Source organism: Salvelinus alpinus, chromosome 10 (assembly GCF_045679555.1).
Source record: "Salvelinus alpinus chromosome 10, SLU_Salpinus.1, whole genome shotgun sequence".
NCBI classification, from domain to species: domain Eukaryota; kingdom Metazoa; phylum Chordata; class Actinopteri; order Salmoniformes; family Salmonidae; genus Salvelinus; species Salvelinus alpinus.
Genome location: NC_092095.1, coordinates 37,648,458 through 37,670,735, shown reverse-complemented (window position 1 = coordinate 37,670,735; position 22,278 = coordinate 37,648,458). Strand labels below are relative to the sequence as shown.

Genomic DNA, 22,278 nt, shown 5'->3' with positions numbered 1-22,278 from the left:
CCAAATGTGATTCTAACATGTATTGACTCAGGGGTGTGATTTACTTATGTAAATGAGATATTTCTGTATTTCATTTTCAATACATTTGCAAAGAAAATATAAAAACATTCTTTCACTTCGTCATTATGGGGTATTGTGTGTAGATGGGTGAGAAAAAGTATACATTTAATACATTTTGAATTCAGGCTGTAACAACAATGTGGAATAAGTGAAGGGGTGTGAATACTTTCTGAAGGCCCTGTACATCTCTACATCAACGGTAGGTTTTCCACGTAATACAGTTCTGAGGTACAAGATAAAGAGGTACATATACATCAAAGGCAAGTATCAGATTAATGTATGTGCGCTAGAGAGGGCAGCTTTCATGCAATCAGATGTCATAGAATCATAAATTGGCTACCTACCCACAGTATAAAAACTGCAGTATGCCTCATCTGCATAAAAGGTAATAAAAATGGATGGTATTGTTTTATAAACAGCTTTATAAATACATAAAAATGGGCTATTATTTAAAAATATTTAGTTTTGAACTATTAAATTTCAGCAGTGTACATTTCAACTTTCAAAGCTGCATTTAGATTTAAACAATTTCTTCCTGCTGAAGAAAATTTTGATTTTGACTCTGATTGTTGAATCCCGCAATTTGGTTATAGTTCAGTAGGGGCTTTGATTATTTCCAGGAATCTATGTTAGAGAGTTGACTTGTATTGCCAATTCTCACTCGTGAGCCTTTATATTGTATCAGACCATGTTGCAGAAATAACCGATCAGACTCTGTGTCCTTGGATGATACAAATTCACACAAAGGATGTGGTTTTGGGAGGTAGCTCCAATAATACAATTGTTTGTATCCCTATGTTTTGGGTCAGGGAGTTCTTCCTTGGAAGTTTTTTCCCCACCCTTCATACATTTCTAAATGCACCCACTAATCAAACAAGGCAGTCCTCTGATATCTGGAGTGGTGTTGTGTGTATGTGGATTGTGGTCGATGCATAACGTCACATCTGAGGCTTTTAGGTCATGGTTGCTGTGGTCAACCCCTGGGCTGCCAGAGATAGATATATTACCCCTCCCCTCCATGTCCAAGTGTGCATTCCTACTGATGTCTTGTGGCCACAGTAATCTAACCTCTGAGCAATTTGATGTTGGCTGGACACAAACGAGCATAAAGGGATGGCCAATCCAGATGACCTTTTATTCCCAATCCTTTGGCTAAAAGGGTTGCCAGATGCATAATTATCAAACATATTTGTTGTAACTTTTTTTTAATCACATTTGAAGTTTGTCTTTTCTGTGGTGATGGGTTGCCTGATGTAGAACATCCAATATGGTCATTAGCTGACAGTGAGTTAAAGGTTATACATGTAACATTTCCACCTGCATGTAGCGCCAATTGTCAATTACATACCAGTAGTAGCAAAGGAATAGAAATCCATGAGAGAACGTTTTAGAACGCATACTGCAAATTACTTTTTTTTTCCTGTGACTAGTCTTTTTCTGTGACTATGATTGGTTCCCATTCTTGATAGCAAAAATGTTAGCAATACAATTTTGGATCATTATGTGAAGGTAAGAAGCAGTACTAAGACATTTCAGGTTGTTCTAAGCAGTGTCTTAAAATAATTTAAGTTATGGCTAAAATATTACTTAAAGCTCCTTTTAATATATATGCATTATATAACTTTTGCATTTACATATAGTATATTTCCAAATTGAAATGAGAAACTTCTGCAATTGGCTATCAGAGTTTGGTGCATATTAACCAGCGGGTTAAATTTGGCATATAACATCTTTTAATTATGTGATTTTCTGTTTGTTAACTGATTTTGTGGTTGAGAAGAAGACGTTTTCCTAAAAATAAAAAACAAATAATATGCAACCATTGTTCAACCTGAGCATGACGTCATTGCAACCAGTTTACCACTGTTTGTCACAATATCAAGTGGTTCTTTAAACTCAGAAACACATCCTTTTGAAATAACATCTGTTAATACTCTGAGGTTAATGTAAGGATGAGCCTTTTACAATCAGGGTTTGGAATAAAGACACACACATTAAATGTGTAACCATGATTGCAGGATTGGCTTTTGAGTGCAAACAGTTCTCATGATATGGAGATGTCAGTGCCAAGGCAATGCAGCCTACAATCTGTTCACAATATGGATATTTCATTCTAAGAATCATTTGAACACACATCTGAGCATATTCTTAAGGTTATAGAATCGAGACTTATTTGATATTGTTCTCCAACCATGTTTTTTTGATTTCTATAGATGGATGCATCAAATAATCCAACTCCAAGATAAAGTAGGAACATGTCATGCAGGATGCTGAACTATGTGGATGCAATGTGAGCAGAGGGACAGTTGGCTCTGGAAGAGCTTTCGTGCGATCTCCCTGACAGGCCTAAGTGGCGGGAAGAGTGACTGCTGTTCTGGGACCACATTTCTGTTTCACCCAGTGAGGGTGAACTCTTTATGGCTTACACTTTATGGGACAATTACAGGACTCGAACCACACCAGCGGATAGTGGAATCGGCCCAAAATTGGAACCAGTGGAGGACTAAGACTGACCTATCAGAATGGAGCGCAGGCACACAGAGGGACACAAGCTCAGCTTTTTAAAGGCTTGTTTCTGTTGTCCTCATTGCCAGTTTACCTACTTGACTTTAGTAATCCCTTTAGACCATTTTTTAAATTTGGTAACGTCATCATGGCCCGCTTGTGGTTTCTGTCAGGGAAATTCATACCATTCCAATCTAAATTAGGATAGCTCCTGGCAGGCAAGTAGCTCAAATAAATACGAGTTAGAATGAATGGCTTGGAGAAGTAGAAAATTAACCGAGCCGAAGTCATGGATGTCTGAAAAGCATACAGTAATTTATTCTTCTGCCTAAAAGCAACAGTGTGGAGCAAATGATAGGCATTGGAATTGCTACTTGGTTCTTGTCCTGTGGAGTAGTCTTGCGGTACTTGGCATGAATGACCACACCCCTCCATCCGAACGAAGTCCCGACACAAGACACAGTATAAAGAATGACTTGAGACATTCTTAAATAGAAGTTGGGATTGAATTGTCATGCAATGCTATTCATATGGCATCCACTATTGTCATCATCAATCTTGCTATTATTACCAATTTACACAGATGTTTACACACTTTCAGGTGTGATTGTTTGACTTTGTTGAGAGTCCGTTAATAAAGAACAAACTATAGAGGTCAAGAAGTTGACCGGTGTTATTTAAACACGAAGAGAGACAGTATGTTCCAAAATTGTGCAAACAGTGGACAATTACCTGAATGTAGAAGCTGTTGGAGATGGATAGGCCCGACGCATGGCTGTGTGCCAGGCCAGGCTTGCTGTGGAAGTTGGAATGGGGCTTAGAGGAAGAATGCAGATGCTGTGTGGAGACCCTCCATCCCATTTCTGATATTAAATCATCACTACAGGGCTTTGATCTTGGCAAACTCGCTGAATGTTCCTTTAAACATTTGCGTCAACAGCTTCTAAAAGCATCAGTGTTTACATAGCTAAATATTGTCTCAGCTAAAGAGCCGCTCATATGAGGTTTCATCTGGCCATTGTCAACTCACCCCGGGAGTCTGCCATTGACACAACAGGAGATGCTGAAATGCTACTCTTAGTGCTTAAAACCTTCAAAACATCTAATATATATAGGCTGGCAATAGACAGTTGCTATTTAGTGAATGATAAATCGATAAGGAAAAATAGAGGTGAAGCATGTTGCAAGACGTGGTGGAGCTGTTGCTTGTTTTCACAACAAAGTGCTGTGAATGTTTAAAGTTAACTTGACTCACTAAGCAGCGGGGTGTAATGAGCTTGCTGACAGGTCATAGATTTAAAGCTTGGCTCTCACTGTCCCCTTCTCTTGCTCTCTCTCTCTCTCTCTCTCTCTCTCTCTCTCTCTCTCTCTCTCACTCTCTCGCTCTCTCTCTCTCAGGTGGCTTGTCTCACACACATTGCTGCCAATTACCTCAATGCTGGGAAGGAAGCCAGGAGATGGGGAACAGCCCATGAGAGCATCGTTCCATATCAGGTGCAGTGCAACTAGCGTGCTTTCCACTTAACCAGGTTTCCTTCATTTATTCCCTTCAGTCGGATACAGTAGCTTTACCTGTGTCTTGGAGACCGGTGGCTTGATCGGTTGCAACGGTTTCCAATATGCATAGAAAGTGGATATGCATGGCCTCGTGACACAATGGTCACATGTCAACACAACTGGATACACCCGTCATCTTTGACAGGTTCTAATTGATACGGCAGCGCTACAGTACCAAGCAAAAGAGTGTAGAAACGATTGCTAACTAACTGTAAACAATTTTAGCTAGCTAGCTAAGCATAGCTTAGCTAATTGTGAGGCTAAACAATTCACTTATTTAGCATTAATTAGCCACTGCAAATATCAGTGCTAGCTAGCGCGACGGTGTCTCCAAAACGTACTTTTTTTTACGTTCTATGAGGTCTCCACTTTCCATGCGCATTAGATACTGGAGGACCGGTCTTGGTCTCAGACCAAAATGTTAACAATTTGTTTTCAGAGGTAAAATCAGGTGTGCAGAATATTTGTTTTCACATATTTGTTTTCACATATCTGCCGTGGAAGAACGTTTTAATTGCATAATTGTTCAATTTGATAACCGTTCAGTGAAAATTGCTCAGTAGTTCGGCTGGGAGAAAGTGCTTATGAGGAGATTTGAAGAATGAGCTCACCAGCCTTCCAAACAGGACACAACAAAGTATTTAGTGTGATTTACAGTAGATTCTGTTATTGAAGTAGATAATGTGGTTAGGAACCCAACTGAAGTTTATGATGTGTCATGCCACTAAACCAGACTGCCCCCAAGCTGGTTTCAACTGTCACTCCCAGTTGGATTCTAACCACCATTACTTTTCAGTAGAGCAGAGAGCCCTGCTCAACCCACATTTTCGTTACTGTGCACTGCAATAATATCCGTTTTGGATTTGTTTGCCACAGTTAACATTGTTTTCAATGTGGCTCAGGGAGTTCAACAACATCACACTTTGAACATTGTACTAACTTATGTTTCTCCTTTCACTTAAGCCAATTCCTTCTTCACCACTTAGTGCATTCATTAATCTGTTCCTGTTTGGACCCTGTTCATGCGACCATCATTCATACCAAATAAAATGTATTGGTCACATACACGTGTTTAGCAGATGTTATTGCAGGTGTAGCGAAATGCTTGTGTTTCGACCTCCAACAATGCAGTAATATCGAACAATTTCACAACAATACACACACGTCTAAAGTAAAGGAATCGAATTAAGAATATATACAGTTGAAGTTGGAAGTTTACATACACTGAAGTTGGAGTCATTAAAACTAGTTTTTCAACCACTCCACACATTTCTTGTTAACAAACTATAGTTTTGGCAAGTCGGTTAGGACATCTACTTTGTGCATGACACAAGTCATTTCTCCAACAATTGTTTACAGACAGATTATTTCACTTATAATTCACTGTATCACAATTCCAGTGGGCAGAAGTTTACATACACTAAGTTGACTGTGCCTTTTAAACAGCTTGGAAAATTCCAGAAAATTATGTCATGGCTTTAGAAGCTTCTGATGGGTTAATTGACATAATGTAAGTCAATTGGAGGTGTACCTGTGGATGTATTTCAAGGCCTACCTTCAAACTCAGTGCCTCTTTGCTTGACATCATGGGAAAATCAAAATGAAATCAGCCAAGACCTCAGAAAAAAATGGTAGACCTCCACAAGTTTGGTTCATCCTTGGGAGTAATGTCCAAACTCCTGAATGTACCATTTTCATCTGTACAAACAATAGTACGCAAGCATAAACACCATGGGACCAGGAAAGAGACTAGTTCTGTCTCCTAGAGATGAACGTCCTTTGGTGGAAATCAATCCCAGAAAAACAGCAAAGGACCTTGAGAAGATGCTGGGGGAAACAGGTACAAAAGTATCTATATCCACAGTAAAACGAGTACATAACCTGAAAGGCCGCTCAGCAAGGAAGAAGCATCTGCTCCAAAACTGCCATAAAAAAGCCAGACTATGGTTTGCAACTGCACATTGCGACAAAGATCGTACTTTTTGGAGAAATGTCCTCTGGTCTGATTAAACAAAAATAGAACGGTTTGGCCATAATGACCATCGTTATGTTTGGAGGAAAAAGGGGGAGCTTGCAAGCCCGAGGAACACCATCCCAACCGTGAAGCACGGGGGTTGCAGCATCATGTTGTGGTGGTGCTTTGCTGCAAGAGGGACTGGTGCACTTCACAAAATAGATGGCATCATGAGGAAAATTATGTGAAGATATTAAAGCAACATCTCAAGACATCATTCAGGAAGTTAAAGCTTGGTCGCAAATGGTTCTTCCAAATGGACAATGACCCCAAGCATACTTCCAAAGTTGTGGCAAAATAGCTCAAGGACAACAAAGTCAAGGTATTGGAGTTGCCATCTCAAAGCCCTGACCTCAATCCTATAGAAAATTTGTGGGCAGATCTGAAAAGCGTGTGCAAGCAAGGAGGACTACAAACCTGACTCAGTTACACCAGCTCTGTCTGGAGGAATGGGCCAGAATTCACCCAACTTATTGTGGGAAGCTACCCAAAACGTTTGACCCAAGTTAAACAATTTAAAGGCAATGCTACCAAATAATAATTGAAGTATGTAAACTTCTGAACCCCTGGGAATGTGATGAAAGAAATAAAAGCTGAAATAAATAATTCTCTACTATTATTCTGACATTTCACATTCTTAAAATAAAGTGGTGATCCTAACTGACCCAAGACAAGGATTTTTTACTAGGATTAAATGTCAGGAATTGTGAAAAACTGAGTTTAAATGTATTTGGCTAAGGTGTATGTAAACCTCCGACTTCAAATGTAAATATTTGGTTGAGCAATGTCATAGACTAAGATACAGTATATACATATGAGATGGGTAATGCAAAATATGTAAACATTATTAAAGTGACTAGTGTTCCATAGTTAAAGTGGCCAGTGATTTCAAGTCCATGTATATTGGGCAGCAGCCTCGAATGTGCTAGTGATGGCTATTTAACAGTTGGATGGCCTTGAGATAGAAGCTGTTTTTCAGTCTCTCTGTCCCAGCTTTGATGCACCTGTACTGACCTGGCCTTCTGGATGATAGCTGGGTGAACAGGCAGTGGCTCGGGTGGTTGTTGCCCTTGATGATCTTTTTGGCCTTCTTGTGACTTCGGGTGCTGTATATGTCCAGGAGGGCAGGTAGTTTCCCCATGTGATGCGTTGTGCAGACCGCACCACCTTCTGGAGAGCCCTCCAGTTGCGTGCGGTGCAGTTGCCGTACCAGGCGGTGATACAGCCCGACAGGATGCTCTCGATTGTGCATCTGTAGAAGTTTTAGGTGACAAGTCACATTTCTTCAGCCTCCTGAGGTTGAAGAGGCGCTGTTGCACCTTCTTCACCACCCTGTCTGTGTGGGTGGGTGGACCATTTCAGTTTGTCAGTGATGTGTACACCAAGGAACTTTCCACCTTCTCCACTGCGGTACTGTCTATGTAGATAAGGGGGTGCTCCCTCTGCTGTTTCCTGAAGTCCACGATGAGCTCCTTTGTTTTGTTGACGTTGAGTGAGAGGTTATTTTCCTGGCACCACACTCCCTGGGCCCTCACCTCCTCCCTGTAGGCTGTCTCGTCATTTTTGGTAATCAGGCCTACTACTGTTGAGTCTTTCGCAAACTTGATGATTTGAGTTGGAGGCGTGCATGGCCACGCAGTCATGGGTGAACAGGGAGTACAGGAGGGGGCTCAGCACGCACCCTTGTTTGGTCCCAGTGTTGAGGATCAGCGAAGTGGAGGTGTTATTTCTTACCTTCACCACCTAGGGGTGGCCCGTCAGGATGTCCAGGACCCAGTTGCACAGGGCGTGGTTCAGACCCAGAGCCTCAAGCTGATGAGCTTGGAGGTGTTATGGTGTTGAATGCTGAGCTATAGTCAATGAACAGCATTCTTACATAGGTATTCCTCTTGTCCAGATGGGATAGGGCAGTGTGCAGTGCGATGGCAATTGGGTCGTCTGTGGATCTATTGGGGCGGTAAGCAAATTGAAGTGAGTCTAGGGTGGTGGGTAAGGTAGAGATTGTATGATCCTTGACTAGTCTCTCAAAGCACTTCATGATGATAGAAGTAAGTGCTATGTAATTTTGTTCAGTTACCTTAGCTTTCTTGGGTACAGGAACAATGGTGGCCATCTTGAAGCATTTGGGGACAGCAGACTGGGATAGGGTGAGATTGAATATGTCCGTAAACACTCCAGCCAGCTGGTCTGTGCATGCTCAGAGGACACGGCTAGGGATGTCGTATGGGCTGGCAGCCTTACGAGGGTTAACATGCTTAAATTACTTACTCACGTCGGCCACGGAGAAGAAGGCCACGTTGGTGGCAATGTGTGTTAAGCTTGTCCGGAAGCAAGACGTCAGTGTCCACGACGTGGCTGGTTTTCCCTTTATAGTCCGTGATTGACCCTGCCACATACGTCTCGTGTCTGAGCCGTTAAATTGCGACTCCACTTTGTCTCTATACTGTTTTATAGCCTTACGGAGGGAATAACAATTTTTTTGGGATTCTGACATATTCCCAGTCACCTTGCCATGGTTGAATTACATTTACATTACATTTAAGTCATTTAGCAGACGCTCTTATCCAGAGCGACTTACAAATTGGTGCATTCACCTTATGATATCCAGTGGAACAACCACTTTACAATAGTGCATCTAACTCTTTTAAGGGGGGGGGGGGGGGGGTTAGAAGGATTACTTTATCCTATCCTAGGTATTCCTTAAAGAGGTGGGGTTTCAGGTGTCTCCGGAAGGTGGTGATTGACTCCGCTGACCTGGCGTCGTGAGGGAGTTTGTTCCACCATTGGGGTGCCAGAGCAGCGAACAGTTTTGACTGGGCTGAGCGGGAACTGTACTTCCTCAGAGGTAGGGAGGCGAGCAGGCCAGAGGTGGATGAACGCAGTGCCCTTGTTTGGGTGTAGGGCCTGATCAGAGCCTGAAGGTACGGAGGTGCCGTTCCCCTCACAGCTCCGTAGGCAAGCACCATGGTCTTGTAGCGGATGCGAGCTTCAACTGGAAGCCAGTGGAGAGAGCGGAGGAGCGGGGTGACGTGAGAGAACTTGGGAAAGTTGAACACCAGACGGGCTGCGGCGTTCTGGATGAGTTGTAGGGGTTTAATGGCACAGGCAGGGAGCCCAGCCAACAGCGAGTTGCAGTAATCCAGACGGGAGATGACAAGTGCCTGGATTAGGACCTGCGCCGCTTCCTGCGTGAGGCAGGGTCGTACTCTGCGAATGTTGTAGAGCATGAACCTACAGGAACGGGTCACCGCCTTGATGTTAGTTGAGAACGACAGGGTGTTGTCCAGGATCACGCCAAGGTTCTTAGCACTCTGGGAGGAGGACACAATGGAGTTGTCAACCGTGATGGCGAGATCATGGAACGGGCAGTCCTTCCCCGGGAGGAAGAGCAGCTCCGTCTTGCCGAGGTTCAGCTTGAGGTGGTGATCCGTCATCCACACTGATATGTCTGCCAGACATGCAGAGATGCGATTCACCACCTTAATGTCCCCTTTGAATTTGAATGCGGTGGTTCGCGATTTCCGTTTTATTCTAATGCTGCCATCTATCCACGTTTTCTGTTTAGGGTAGGTTTTAATAATCACAGAGGGTACAACATCTCCTATTCACTTCCAGATAAACTCAGTCACCGTATCAGTGTATTCGTCAATGTTATTCTCGTAGGCTACCCGGAACATATCCCAGTCCGTGTGATCAAAACAATCTTGGAAGCGTGGATTCCGATTGGTCAGGTATAATTTATCTACAGTGAGCTCCAAAAGTATTGGGACAGTGACACATTTGTTGTTGTTTTGGCTCTGTACTCCATGAAGTGACGATCCATTCAGACCAGCCTTACTGCTTGAACTTTCATACCTACATTAAATGGAGACATGTATACCTCTAATAATGCCACTTAGTTTTACATTCCATGCACTTACTTAAATGTTAATATGAAGTTGCAAACGCTTGGCCTTGCAGGCTCAGCAGTGGTTTCAAAGTCTGTTGGCAGCATGTGCTGGTTTGCTAACCCACTGAATGCAAAGTTAAGTGCCAAGCAGTGATGCATCGGGTCCCATTTTTACAGTCTTTGGTATGACTTGGCCAGGGATCAAACTCCCAACCTTCTAATCTCATGGCAGACACTAACCACAAGGCCACTGAGTTTGTACTGATAAAGGCCCACTCATTAATTTGAGAACCAACAAAATGGCAGACTCGGCACTTGGTTAGTATTAGTATACTATTAGGCCTACCTCCTACTATCACTTGTTTTGATTCTCATAAAAAAATACACCTGAAAGAAGAAGCTTCACCAACCTATTTTGATATTGGCCTTATTTATTTTCTATTCATATTTCACCTTTATTTTAGCAGGGGAAGGCCCATTGAGACCAAAGTCGCACCTAGTCTTTTTGTCTCACTAAATCAAGATGCATTATTTGTTTTGTTGCACTAGAAAACAGCCCCACCACCTCTTGAACCCATTCGAAAAGCATTTGAATGGGTTCAAGAGGGAGCTTGGCCTTGGTTCAGGTTGCTTGCAGAGGAAGCTTGAGTGAGCACAAGTCTCTCATACTGCTCTTTTTAGTAAGCGAAGACACTGGGAGGAACGGCGCACTCCATTTTGATCTCAATAAAGATTTTTTTACACTGCACCTCATAGAGATTTATGCAATCGGCAAAATCATTTTTTAAAATGTTGTTCCATTTTGATTATGGTGTTTTATGTTAGAGTGCGATTTAGACAATTATCATAAAACCTACGTAATTAGTCAACCAATCAGAGACTACCATTGGATAGATAAATGAGGTAGATGTGTCATGTAAAAAACGGTTGAACATTGAGGATAGATTTCAATCACAAAATATTAGTGTGAATTACTTTTGTCCTTGCATTATTTTTGTGGTAAAAAATGGCTATTTTGCTTGAGGTGTAGTTTTTCCCCTGATTTCCTGTACTTAGCCGTTACTGTACTTACAATTTGGATTACATTTAGAATGGGGGCAATAAATAGGTGTTTTGTTCCTCATCCAAATCAATGTTGTCATTTCTATTATACATTGAGCTGAGCGGCGTATTTATATTATTCTGTCCCATCTGCTTTTTGAGCACTCTGGGTTACACTGTGTGTTGTCACTGTGTGAGTGTCCCTGTCAAAAGTTTGGACACACCTACTCATTCAAGGGTTTTAAATTATTTTTACTATTTTCTACATTGTAGAATAATAGTGAAGACATAAAAAAATATGAAATAACACATTTGGAATCATGTAGTAACCAAAAAAGTATATTTGAGATTTGAGATTCTTCAAAGTAGCCACCCTTTGCCTTGATGACAGCTTTGCACACTCTTAGCATTCTCTCAACCAGCGTCACCTGGAATGCTTTTCCAACAGTCTTGAAGGAGTTCCCACATATGCTGAGCACTTGTTGGCTGTGTGTGTGCAAAAAAAAAAAGAAAGTGTGCAAAACTGTCATCAAGGCAAAGGGTGGCTACTTTGAAGAATCTGAAATATATTTTGATTTGTTTAATACCTTTTTGGTTACTCTATGATTACATATGTGTTATTTCATAGTTTTGATGTCTTCACTATTATTCTACAATGTAGAAAATAGTAAAAATAAAATAAAACCCACACTTTTGACTGGTATTGTATAATGTTCTTATAATGACCGATATGTTGGAGATACATCAATGTATTCATATAAATGCCAGCCAGCCAGGCCAGTTCAGCTTTGATTTCTGTTTCTTTTGGTTTCCTTTTTGCTGTTGTGATTACTCTTGGGGAGATTAACTGCAGATAGATGGGCAGAGAGTTTGTCCAAACATTGCCACTTGTCTGGTACATTTTTCTGGATTTTGAGCCTTTAGTGATAATACATGTATACCGGCACTATAGGTCAGGTCTTGCCCAAACACAGCAAATAATCGATGGCTCTTTTTGAAACATATCTCATGTGTTTGACTGTGAAGGACTGAAGGAATGATATTTTATCGATGTAGAAAAAAAATGTTTATGCATTTTCAGACTAAAATGAAGTTATTCATTTTTGTGGTGTACATAAACCCACATAGGCATGCAAAATGTGCTAAAAATTACACCATTGCGGTGCATTTTATGAAGTTGTGGTCAGGTGCTGTCTTTCCCCTAATGTCTTCATCTTGTCATGAAAAATACATCTTTACCTGCTTGTAACAGACCAGTTGGTTGTAATATGCTTATATGAGGTCTTCTCAACTAGAACACCCATTTACAAACAGAAAAGGACGTTGTGCCAAATTTAGTCAGCCGTATATTTTTATTATGGCACAGGAGGGATCATGCGGTTTGTTTTAATTCTGGTATTGGAGTTAGATTAAGTGCCTGTGCCCACAAAATAATGCATATCTGTGGACAGAAAGATTTTTGGTTTATCAGAAAATTAATCATGTGGGTTTTCCATCTGGCATTTACATGTAATTCGATAGCTGCGTTTTACTCGCCGCAAGTAGGCCTACTGTGGGATTGGCCATGATTTATATTTTTCCTATAACCGTTTGGTCTCCGTATTGGAATAGAATAATAAAAGAAGGAAAATCTATATCAATGTGGTGTGTTAGTGTGTGGGAATATGCATGATTGTTGTGATTCTGTATGTTTAAATAAGTAAATGTTATGGATTTGTTTCAGTGTGCGTCTTTTCAAATGCTTCTGTGCATGTCTTACATGCGTATATTGCCAAGTTTGAGAATTGAATTGAACTATATTTTTTTCTCTGAATGTCAGTGTTGATATACAGTACATGTTTAGTTTATGTCCCCGCACATCTGTTTTTAGTAGGAGGGAGAATGTACATTCATTGGGTTGGGTCTTATTGAGTGAACATGATATTAAGGCCAGTATCTTTGGTCCAATGAGTGGCACTTGTAGCGGCACTCCCTAAGTGTACACTCTACCCACAATGCCATTCTCCCTTGGGCCTGGGATGAAACAGTGGCTTTGGTTTGGGTTATGGTTGGGCTGTGTTATGTGCAGTGCGGCCAGTTCCGGTCCACACATGAGAGGGGATGCGGCCTGCTTAACAGGGTATCCGGTTTTAGGATCAAGGAGACGGGTTCTCCTCTTGTTTTTAACTCTTTGCCCCGTAGCTGTGTGTAGCATTGACTAGTGACTTTTATGGAGGAGGAGGAGAGACATTAAACTCGTTCCACAGAAGTGGGAGACTTCAGAAGGGAACGTCATAGGAAACAGTTTCTGCAGCCTTCTCTTTCATCTGGTGCTCTTTGTCTGCACACAGTTCACAATCTGATGTAAAGTGATGACCTCTTCTGCTTTACGTCCGTTTTCAGTCCCATACTGTTATGAATTGGCTTCAAGATTATATCATTAAGATTATATCATCATTATAGTTTGGATTTGCATCTTAACCCAGATAATTAATGCAGTGGATGATTTGACAGTCCATTGTTGTACTAGTGAAAACAGAATATTGTCAAATTCGATTACATGGTAAGTGGCAGGCTGTGGCACATATTGTCCTGGAAAAACCTTGTATCTAAATTGCAGTTATTTTCAATTCATTACAATAATGTGTCATGACTCTAATGCCAATCAAAGTAATTTAGGTCTTACATAGAGGTTTCACATATCGTCAGCATCCTGGAACAACCTATTTTCCCAAAAATGTTCAGGTGTAAAGAAAACGGAAAAACAAATTTCGCCCCAGCCTTTGCCAGAGACTGAGCTTGCCTCAGACTGCTCATGAGTCATTTGAGAAGACCACCTGGAATCAAAGCAAGCAGGGTGATGTTCCCAAGCCATGTGGCCTTCTCGTCCCAACTCAGCTCCAAACCTTAATGGTTAAGATACTGTTACCTCCATATCTAGTCACAGCTGCAATAGTCTCTCAGTTTCAAATAACCAGACTACTAGACTCACTTAAGCCCTGATGCCCAAGGAATTAAAAAAATTATAAGCATAGACTCTTGAATTACCTAATTTAAAAAAAACGTATCTTGTTGGAACAACTTTGTATCTCAGTCGAACGACTTTGTATCTCAGTCGAACGACTTTGTATCGCAGTCGAACGACTTTGTATCTCGTTTGAATAACTTTTTACTTAGTCCTTCAAAGAAGATACTAAGTTTTTCAAACAAAATACTAAGTTGTTTGAACAACTTATTATCTAATTTGAACGACTTAATTTGTATTTTGTCTAATAGGCCTCATTTGCAGCTTGTCAGACCGTGTAATGGTTGCATCAGCCATTTAATTTTTAGAGCACATTTGGGGGGGGCTTGGGCTTCAGGTTACTTAGCAAAATTGACAACATCAAACACTCTGGTAATTAAATGTTTCACCTATTATATATGATGTAGCATGGGGATTATGGGACTGGAGGATTATTTTGTGTTGTCGCCCATTCAGAGGGATAGTACATTTTGTCAAGGAAACTAGTTGTTGGTATGTGAAAGGTTGTCCAGGTTTGTAATTGAGTTCATATTCCATATTTTCTCAGTTTTTTAAATTAAATATTTCATGCTTGTTTTTTAAAATAAAATATTTCATAATTCATTATTATCATGAAAACCAAACCATTGCGCTGTTCTGTGAGTGAAGTGAGTTTAGCCTATTGTCCAATCAAATCAAATCAAATCAAATTTTATTAGTCACATACACATGGTTAGCAGATGTTAATGCGAGTGTAGCGAAATGCTTGTGCTTCTAGTTCCGACAATGCAGTAATAACCAACAAGTAATCTAACCTAACAATTCCACAACTACTACCTTATACACACAAGTGTAAAGGGATAAAGAATATGTACATAAAGATATATGAATGAGTGGTGGTACAGAACGGCATGGCAAGATGCAGTAGATGGTATAGAGTACGGTATATACATATGAGATGAGTACTGTAGGGTATGTAAACATAAAGTGGCATAGTTTAAAGTGGCTAGTGGTACATGTATTACATAAAGATGGCAAGATGCAGTAGATGATATAGAGTACAGTATATACATATGAGATGGGTAATGTAGGGTATGTAAACATTATATTAAGTGGCATTGTTTAAAGTGGCTAGTGGTACATTTTTACATAATTTCCATCAATTCCCATTTTTAAAGTGGCTGGAGTTGAGTCAGTATGTTGGCAGCGGCCGCTAAATGTTAGTGGTGGCTGTTTAACAGTCTGATGGCCTTGAGATAGAAGCTGTTTGAGCCAACCACGGAAACTGACGACTCCATTTTAACACTGTTGTTCCTCGCTGTCCATTCCCGTTCAGGATTCATGCCAGCATGTGAGGTGCCCTGGTGGGAGGACAATCGAGGGAACTTGCATTAGGTCAGAGAGGCATCAAACTGGGCCTGTCTGTCTACAGAGCTGTCTGAGTCTAAAGTGTTGCAGAGCAGTTTAAAGGGCGATTGTCTGGGCCCAGTGGGAAACTGGTTTTCTCCCCTCTCTTTTCTGCCACAGTCCTCCACCATCGCTCCCCTTCCTTAATTTGAAATAATTTGATCTGATGGCTAAAAGTTTGTCAAAACAAAATCTCATTAACCACTGTCTGTGCACTTTGTTCCCTAGTTCCCTTTGTCCCACTGGCTGGCAAGGAAGATGAGCTGCGAAAATGTGGGGGCTAAAAGGGGATAGCAACATGAATCAAAGCTTTGTTTTAAGGTGTATCACCCCAGACAAACAATGAAGCATGTCTTGATTTACTCCAGAGTGAGGGTGGGTGGAAAAAACTTCAGGGGTAGCCGGGTGGTTGCAAGGTTATGCCTTTTAAATCACTCCCCGTCGAGACAGCACTGTCAACAAATGCAAGCCTGAAAGCGGGAAGTTGATGACTGTTTTGTCTCTTGAAGTAGTGTATGGGAATTGGGAAAGAAACTACTGGATCTCCACCGAACTCTCAAGGAAGTTTCAGTTCAAGGGTCAGAGGTTCCTTGTTGTTTGGTCCTCCATACCTGTTACCATATCATTGAGTGTCTCTGTGATTTAGCAAATCAAGTAATGTCCAGATCAGTAGCCTGATTGGTTCCCCCGAGAACATCTGGATGGTGAACTCATGGTCTCTTGCTCTGGATCTGTATGGAACTTTTAGAGGGGTTACTAAACCTTAAAGGGGTGTTCCACTCAAAATACAACATAACTATATAACTACACGAAACAAAAATATAAATGCAACATGTAAAGTGTTGGCTCCATGTTTCAGTAGTTGAAATTAAAGATACCAGAAATGTTCCATATGCACAAAAGGCATATTTCTCTAAAATGTTGTGCACAAATTTGTTTACAGCTCTGTTAGTGAGCATTTCTTCTTTGCTAAGATAATCCATCCACCTGGCAGGTGTGGCATATCAAGAAGCTGATTTAACAACATGAGCATTACACAGGTGCACCTTGTGCTGGGGACAATAAAATGCTGCTCTAGAATGTGCATTTCTGTCACCCAACACAATGCCACAGATGTCTCAAGTTTTGAGGGAGCCTGCAATTGGCTGCTGACTGCAGGAATGTCCACCAGAGCTGTTGCCAGAGAATTGAATGTTATTTTCTCTGCCATAAGCCGCAACCCAACGTCATTTTAGAGAATTTGTCAGTATATTCCAACCAGCCTCACAACCGCCGACCACGTGTATGGTGTCGTTTGGGCGAGCTGTTTGCTGATTTCAACATTGTGAACAGAGTGCCGCATGGTGGGTTATGGTATGGGCAGGCATGAGCTACGGACAATGAACACAATTGCATTTTATCGCTGGCAATTTAAATGCAAAGAGATACCGTGACGAGATCCTGAGGTCCATTGTTGTGCCATTCATCCGCCGCCATCACCTAATGTTTCAGCATGATAATGCTCTAGTTAAATAATCATCTCCTTACAACCAACATTGTTGCATAAAATAAATGTTGCCCTTAGTCAATGACTGAACAAACCGGGATTTAAACAGAGCAATAATTTTAAAACAAAATAACCACTCTCTCTGCTTCTCTGCCATCATTTATTTGTCTATTACAGATCAGTCTCTCCAAAGTGTTGCTCCTTAAACTACACTACATGACCAAAAGTATGAGGACACCTGCTCGTCGAACATCTTATTCCAAAATCATGGGCATTAATATGGGTTTGGTCCCCCTTTGCTTCTATAACAGCCTCCAATCTTCTGGGAAGGCTTTTCACTAGATGTTGGAACATTGCAGCGGGGACTTGCTTTTATTCAGCCACAAGCATTATTGAGGTCGGGCACTGATGTTGGGCGATTAGGCCTGGCTCGCAGTCGGCGTTCCAATTCATCCCAAGGGTGTTTGATGGGGTTGAGGTCAGTGCTCTGTGCAGGCCAGTCAAGTTCTTGCACACAGATCTCATCAAACCATTTCTATATGGACCTCGCTTTGTGCATGGGGGCATTGTCATGCTGAAACGGGAAAGGGCCTTCCGCAAACTGTTGCTACAAAGTTGGAAGCACAGAATCGTCTAGAACATCATTGTGTTCGGCAGCATTAAAATGTCCCTTTACTGAAACTAAGGGACCTAGCCCGAACCATGAAAAACAGACCCAGACCATTATTTCTCCTCCACCTAACTTTACAGTTGCGCTGTACATAGGGATAGGTAGCGTTCTCTCTGGCACCCGCCAAACCAAGATTTGTCCGTTGGACTGCCAGATGGTGAAGTGTGATTCATCACTCAAGAGAAGGCTTTTCCACTGCTCCTGACGAACAGTTCTTGTGCTGACGTTGCTTCCAGAGGCACTTTGGAACTCAGTGAGTGCTGCAACCGAGGACAGGCAATTTGTACGCACTTTCAGCACTCAACGGTCCCATTCTGTGAGCTTGTGTGGCCTACCACTTTGCTGCTGAGCCGTTGTTGCTCCTAGACGTTTCCACTTCACAATAACTGCACTTTTTAAAAATAATGATATTTTTTTATTTAACCTTTATTTAGCTAGGCAAGTCAGTTAAGAACAAATTCTTATTTACAATGACGGCCTACCGGGGAACAGTGGGTTAATTGCCTTGTTAAGGGGAAGAACGACAGATTTTTACCTTGTCAGCTCAGGGATTCGATCCAGCAACCTTTTGGTTACTGGCCTAACGCTCTAACCACTAGGCTACTTGCCACCCCACTTACAGTTGACTGGGGCAGCTCTAGCAGGGCAGAAATTTGATGAACTGACTTGTTGGAAAGGTGGCATCCAATTAAAATTTTCTGAGCTCTTCATAAGGCCATTCTAATGCCAATGTTTGCATGGCTGTGTGCACGATTTTATATACCTGTCAGCAACAGGTGTGCCGGAAATAGCGAAATCCACTAATTTGAAGGGGTGTCCACATACTTTTGTATATACCGTGATTTCGAAAAGTATTCAGACCCTTGACTTTTTCCACATTTTGTTACGTTACACCCTAATTCTAAAATGGATTAAATAACTAAACATCCTCAGCAATCTACACACAATTCCCCAAAAAGAAAAAGCATCAACAGGGTTTTTAGAATTTTTTGCAAATGTATAAAAATGAAAAACTATGCTATGAGACTTGAAATTGGTGCATCCTGTTTCCATTGATCATCCTTGATGTTTCTACAACTTGGAAGAGTGGCCAGACGGAAGCCACTCCTCAGTAAAAGGCACATGCCAGCCCGCTTGGAGTTTGCCAAAAGGCTCCTTAAACTCTCAGACCATGAGAAACAAGTTTCTCTGGTCGATTGAAACCAAGATTGAACTCTTTGGCCTGAATGCCAAGCGTCACTTCTGGAGGAAACCTGGAACCATCCCTACGGTGAAGCATGGTGGTGGCAGCATCATGCTGTGGGGATGTTTTTCATTGACTGGGACTGAACATCTCTGGAGAGACCTGAAAATAGCAACGCTCCCCGTCCAACCTGACAGAGCTTGAGAGGTTCTGCAGAGAAGAATGGGAGAAACTCCCCATGTACAGCTGTGCCAAGCTTGTAGCATCATACCCAAGAACACTCGATACCAAAGGTGCTTCAACAAAGTACTGAGTAAAGGGTCTGAATACTTATGGAAATTTGATATTTCAGTTTTTATTTATAAATTAGCAAACATGTCAAAAATAGTTTTTTTGCTTTGTCATTATGGGTTATTGTGTGTAGATTGATGAGGGGAAAGAAACAATTTAATATGTTTTAGAATAAGGCTTTAACCTAAGAAAATGTGGGAAAAGTCAAGGGGTCTGAATACTTTCCGAAGGCACTGTGTGTGTGATAGATATATACGCTACCGTTCAAAAGTTGGGGGTCACTTAGAAATGTCCTTGTTTTTGTCCATTAAAATAACATCAAATTGATCAGAAATACAGTGTAGACTTTGTTAATGTTGTAAATGACTATTGCAGTTGGAAACGGCAGATTTTTATTTTTTATGGAATATCAGCATTTGTGGGTTCAATTACAGGCCCAAAATGGCCAGAAACAAAGACCTTTCTTCTGAAACTCGTCAGTCTATTCTTGTTCTGAGAAATGAAGGCTATTCCATGCGAGAAATTGTCAAGAAACTGAAGATCTCCCTTCACAGAACAGTGCAAACTGGCTCTAACCAGAATAGAAAGAGTGTGAGGCCCGGTGCATAACTGAGCAAGAGGACAAGCACATTAGAGTGTGTAGTTTGAGAAACCGACGCCTCACAAGTTCTCAACTGGTAGCTTCATTAAATAGTACCTGCAAAACACCAGTCTCAACGTCAACAGTGAAGAGGCGACTCCGGGATGCTGGCTTTTTAGGCATGATGGTCTGTCGTTTCTCTTTGCTTATTTGAGCTGTTCTTGCCATAATATGGACTTGGTCTTTTACCAAATAGGGCTATCTTCTGTGTACCCACCCTATCTTGTCACAACACAACTGATTGGCTCAAACGTATTAAGAAGTAAAGAGAATTCCACAATTTAACTTTTAATTAGGTACACCTGTTAATTGAAATCATTCCAGGTCACTACCTCATGAAGCTGGTTGAGAGAATGCCAAGAGTGTGCAAAGCTGTCATCAAGGCAAAGGGTGGCCGTTTGAAGAATCTTAAATATAAAATACATTTTGGTTTGTTTAACACTTGATTACACACACATGATTACATATATGTGTTATTTCATAGTTTTGTCTTCACTATTCTACAATGTAAAAATTTTTAAAAATAATGAAAAGCCTTGAATCTTGTTTTCAGGGTTTCAGAACCAAAGATGGATACCTGGTTGTGGCTGCGGGCAACGACAAGCAGTTTGTCAAAGTGTGCAAAGTAAGTAGCATGACCCCTCATGCATTATCAAACAGCATAAAATACATCATCTTGCAATTTCATATTGGGCTTAAATGTTACTTTTAGTTCATCTTTCCTGTCAAAGTTTGCTATTAGGGTTAGTATTTCACAGTGCTACTAGTATCACTGAACTGTCACCCAGAATCCCTCCCAAGTGACTTAGTATTGACTTTGTGTTTCCAGATGCTAGGCCTGAATCATCTGTCTGACGAGCCCAAGTACAAAAGCAACACACTCAGAGTGCAGCATCGCCAAGAGCTGCTTCACATCCTCTCCCAGAGGTAAAGCCTCCTCCTTCACAGTAAACAAAGTTTTTAAAATATCGGACTTATGGCAAACATAAAAAAATAAATAGCTGGAGGCTTACCTCATCTATATTCATGTGTTGTTCGGTAAGTCTGCAAGTTCTCAGTTTGGCCAAAGAGCCTGTAACGGATGTGGCGTAGAGAAAAGGCAATAGGACACGGAGACCACTCACACAGATGTTTTCATCTGCCCTCCCTTCCAGTCGCTTTGTCATGAAAAGCACTCGTTGGGCCCCAGGCCCAGTCGGCTGTTTCCTCTCTAAGGGGTCAAGGGGCGTGATGGGATCGGAGGCATTTAGCAATGAGACGTTATCTAACACCACCGGTGGAGGGTGGCTCGTTACGTGACACTGGCCGTGTCTGAAGTCTGGCTTGTCTACTACTTATTTAAACTGCGTACTGTGTACTCATTATACTGCATAGTATGTAGAATGTACTGTTAAGTAAAAACAAATGACGTAAGCAACAAATAACATTCTAGTCTCATGCTACTTGGAATGTCAGCTGATGCACAATTGTGTTGATTCCCGCCAATCGTTCATTTTGGTAAAGTGCGTCCCCAGAGCTGATTGTCTGCTGTGGTCAGACCCACATGGGTCTCAAAATATGGTTCTCTTCCTCAATATGTCCAGCGAACTGTACTAGATCAAAAGCAGAAATTAGTATGACATCCTGGCATTTAAAGCATACACATTTTTTTCAATTTCACTTACTATAAAAATTTTAAAAAAGGCGAAAATGACTGCTATTTAGAACGCTAGTACGGGTATTCGGACATGGCCTTATCGGACAGCAGTGTATTGTTTTGGGGTGCATATTTTTCTTTCTGGCTGCACAAAAGGCAAATCAGGCAAGTGTTTCTTTATCCCGAAGTCCATGTGTGTAGGCGAGTATGCACGCCTGTGTGTGTGTGGTGAGTGAAAGGCTGCTGGGGATTGTGGATGAAGAGAGAGCGAGTGCGAGAGAGAGTGCCTCACTCTTGCCATCTTAGGATATTCTGCGATCGAGGGCAAGGCAGGAAGCTGAGTGCAGGGTCTACATATGACCACATACACCTGCTGGAGATGTTGTGTCTCTGGAACAGCTCCAGCTGTGGCCTCCTACTCCTCGTCCCCTGCTGTAATTTTGAAAGCTTCACTTTGCGGTCTCTTCAAACTACAACCCCCCTTCTTCCTCCCCGGCTCCCAGGTTCTTGGAAGAGGTGACAGGCGAGTGGCTGAGGAGGTTTGAGGGGACAGGCGTGCCCTGTGGCCCCATCAACAACATCCAGCAGGTTTTCTCCGAGCCACAGGTCAGTCCCCACAGTGCTTTGGCTCACACGGCCTCCGAGTCAGTTTCATCTGAGACTCACCCCCTCCACTTTGTTATTTTTATTAAATAACAATTTTATTAAATGTTAATCAATACAGGTAAGTGAATTAAGAACAGATATATTTTTTTGCAATGATGACCTGTCAGGAGGCGAGCACAGCAAATCAAATCAAAGTTTATTTGTCACGTGTGCCGAATACAACAGGTGTAGTAGACCTTACAGTGAAATGCTTACTTACAGGCTCTAACCAATGGTGCGAGGGGAAAAAAAAGTGTGTGTGTGTGTGTAG

General features: G+C 41.6%; 1 protein-coding gene across 3 annotated transcripts in view; it reads left to right on the top strand.

Moving 5' to 3' along the window:
* The window catches only part of sugct (succinyl-CoA:glutarate-CoA transferase), a 165,102-nt gene that overhangs the window by 29,252 nt on the left and 113,572 nt on the right, over window positions 1-22,278 (top strand). For all 3 annotated transcript variants that reach the window (XM_071329148.1, XM_071329147.1, XM_071329149.1), the window contains 4 exons: window positions 3,964-4,059; window positions 20,280-20,351; window positions 20,556-20,653; window positions 21,866-21,968. In XM_071329148.1, coding sequence (XP_071185249.1) covers window positions 3,964-4,059; window positions 20,280-20,351; window positions 20,556-20,653; window positions 21,866-21,968 — 369 coding nt within the window. The remainder of the gene's footprint in view (window positions 1-3,963; window positions 4,060-20,279; window positions 20,352-20,555; window positions 20,654-21,865; window positions 21,969-22,278) is intronic.